This window comes from Fulmarus glacialis, unplaced genomic scaffold (assembly GCF_000690835.1).
Source record: "Fulmarus glacialis isolate BGI_N327 unplaced genomic scaffold, ASM69083v1 scaffold36269, whole genome shotgun sequence".
Lineage (NCBI taxonomy): Eukaryota > Metazoa > Chordata > Aves > Procellariiformes > Procellariidae > Fulmarus > Fulmarus glacialis.
Window position 1 is genome coordinate 15,350 of NW_009233213.1, and position 1,783 is coordinate 17,132.

General features: G+C 50.1%; 1 protein-coding gene across 1 annotated transcript in view; it reads right to left on the minus strand.

Annotated features, from left to right (window-relative positions):
* The window catches only part of ZBTB25 (zinc finger and BTB domain containing 25), a 2,990-nt gene extending 1,289 nt beyond the window's left edge, over window positions 1-1,701 (minus strand). Inside the window, exons 1-2 of the mRNA XM_009585248.1 lie at window positions 1,523-1,701; window positions 2-317 (exon numbers count right to left, since the gene is read on the minus strand). Of these exons, the coding sequence (XP_009583543.1) occupies window positions 2-317; window positions 1,523-1,695 (489 nt within the window). The 5' untranslated portion in view covers window positions 1,696-1,701. The remainder of the gene's footprint in view (window position 1; window positions 318-1,522) is intronic.
* Window positions 1,702-1,783: the final 82 nt, after the last annotated feature.

Sequence of the window (1,783 nt, forward strand, 5' to 3'; positions counted from 1 at the left end):
GGTGATCGCCCTGGGCAGCAGACCTGCTGCCCGCCTTGGGCAGACTCTCCTTCGCTCCCAGGCGTTCCTTCACCGGTTTGTGTGCGGTCGAGATCTGGATCCCGTACAAGTTTGATGACTGGACCGGCTCTGGGGAGAACACTTGATTCATCTCGATCGCGATATGGGAGAGGTGGTCTGCGTGCAGAAAGCGGATGCCCTCCTCCAGTCGGCTCTGGCTGACCGTCTGCTTTGGCCCTTTCCCGGTGTACATGATATGCAACAAGTAACTAAATATGTCAGGCTGGATGTCTGTAGGCTGAATCTTTATGCATTCACTGAAACAAGACAGATGATTAAGTACATACAGGGCTCCAAATTACAGTCCTGATCCATTACCTGCCCATTCGTTTACTCCACCATTTGCTGTTAGAGCGTGCGCGCTGCTGCCTGCCTCCTGGTTCACAACAAGCAGCGCTCCCCGCCATAGACCTGCAGAAGTGCATGTATTTATCCCTGTGATTATAAAGGCCATGTGCACAACCGCAGCCAGGGACAGTGAGGGTGGCCAGCCCCGGGTCACGCCGTCACTCGCACACACAGCCAACTGCCGCTGCACAGCACCGCAGCGATGCCATGCAAGCTACACGTCGCCAGTGTGTGCCACTCCAATAATACGAGGCAAAGAGTATTTGTGTGTTTAAGTAATAAATTCATCTGCCGCTACTGTGTAATCTTTATGAGCTTTGAACTTAGGCGCCTGTCAGTAAAACAACATCTATCGGAAAGGAAGTTAACTGACCTTCTCACTTCCAGCCGAAGGGCTACGCGGCTCATGGCTAACAATAATCCTGCAAATGTGCTGGGGGCCACGACCCTCGAAAAGGAAGGAGAATGGAGAAGGATTTAATCCATCACAAGCAGCAAGCTCCAGCTCAGAGGCAAGATTAGACCTTGGCACCGCCATCGTTATACCTGCAGAACCACTCCTGACCCGGCCAGGTGAAGCATCTGAACAGTAGCTTGAAATAAATTGATGATCTCAGTCTTGGTCCTTATCTGCAAGAGTCTGAAGCGCAGAACTACGATAAGGCTATGGCTTCTTGATTGCTTCAAGCCCATGGATCCTGCCAGAAGGGACAGTCCCACCCAGCAAGCCTGCCTACAAGCTAATGCAAAGCAATGGACACGCTGCGTATGGGCAGGAGGTACCTGTACATCCCTAGATCGCAAATCTGTGAAATCTCACTGCAGGAGGGCTCTGGTACTTACATGTTTATTTTCTCTGGTCACGCAAATGTCTCATCTTCAAAATGTGGGGCCTGATGTTGGCATATGCTGACTAAGAGGGTGGTTTTAAAGTTCAGCACATTCTGGACTGGGAATGTTTAGAGAGCCGAGGCGTGTGCTGGGTTAGGAAAATAATCTCAGGCCGTCTAACATCCCCTCTTACACTTTTAGACTATAATACCTTTAGAAAGGGGAAAAAGCAGAAAGTTGAACAGAGCGGTTAAAAGGTAGGAGGAGAGCTGTGTGTCCTTACCTCGTCTGATGAATAAATATCATCTTAAAATAGTTTGAAAAAGCAGCGAGCACCGCTCTGTGGGCTTTGAAGTAAACATCTCCAATGGCAACTGTGCAGTCACACAGAAAGCCAAACTCCCGCTGCATGTTCAGCTGCTGGAGGAGGAGGACGCTGTGGCCGGTTGTATCCATGGCGTGCCTGAGAGCAAGAGAACAAGATGTTCATCTCATAAAGAAATCACAGAGCTCCCCAAGCCTCAAATGTGGGTTTCTCACCACT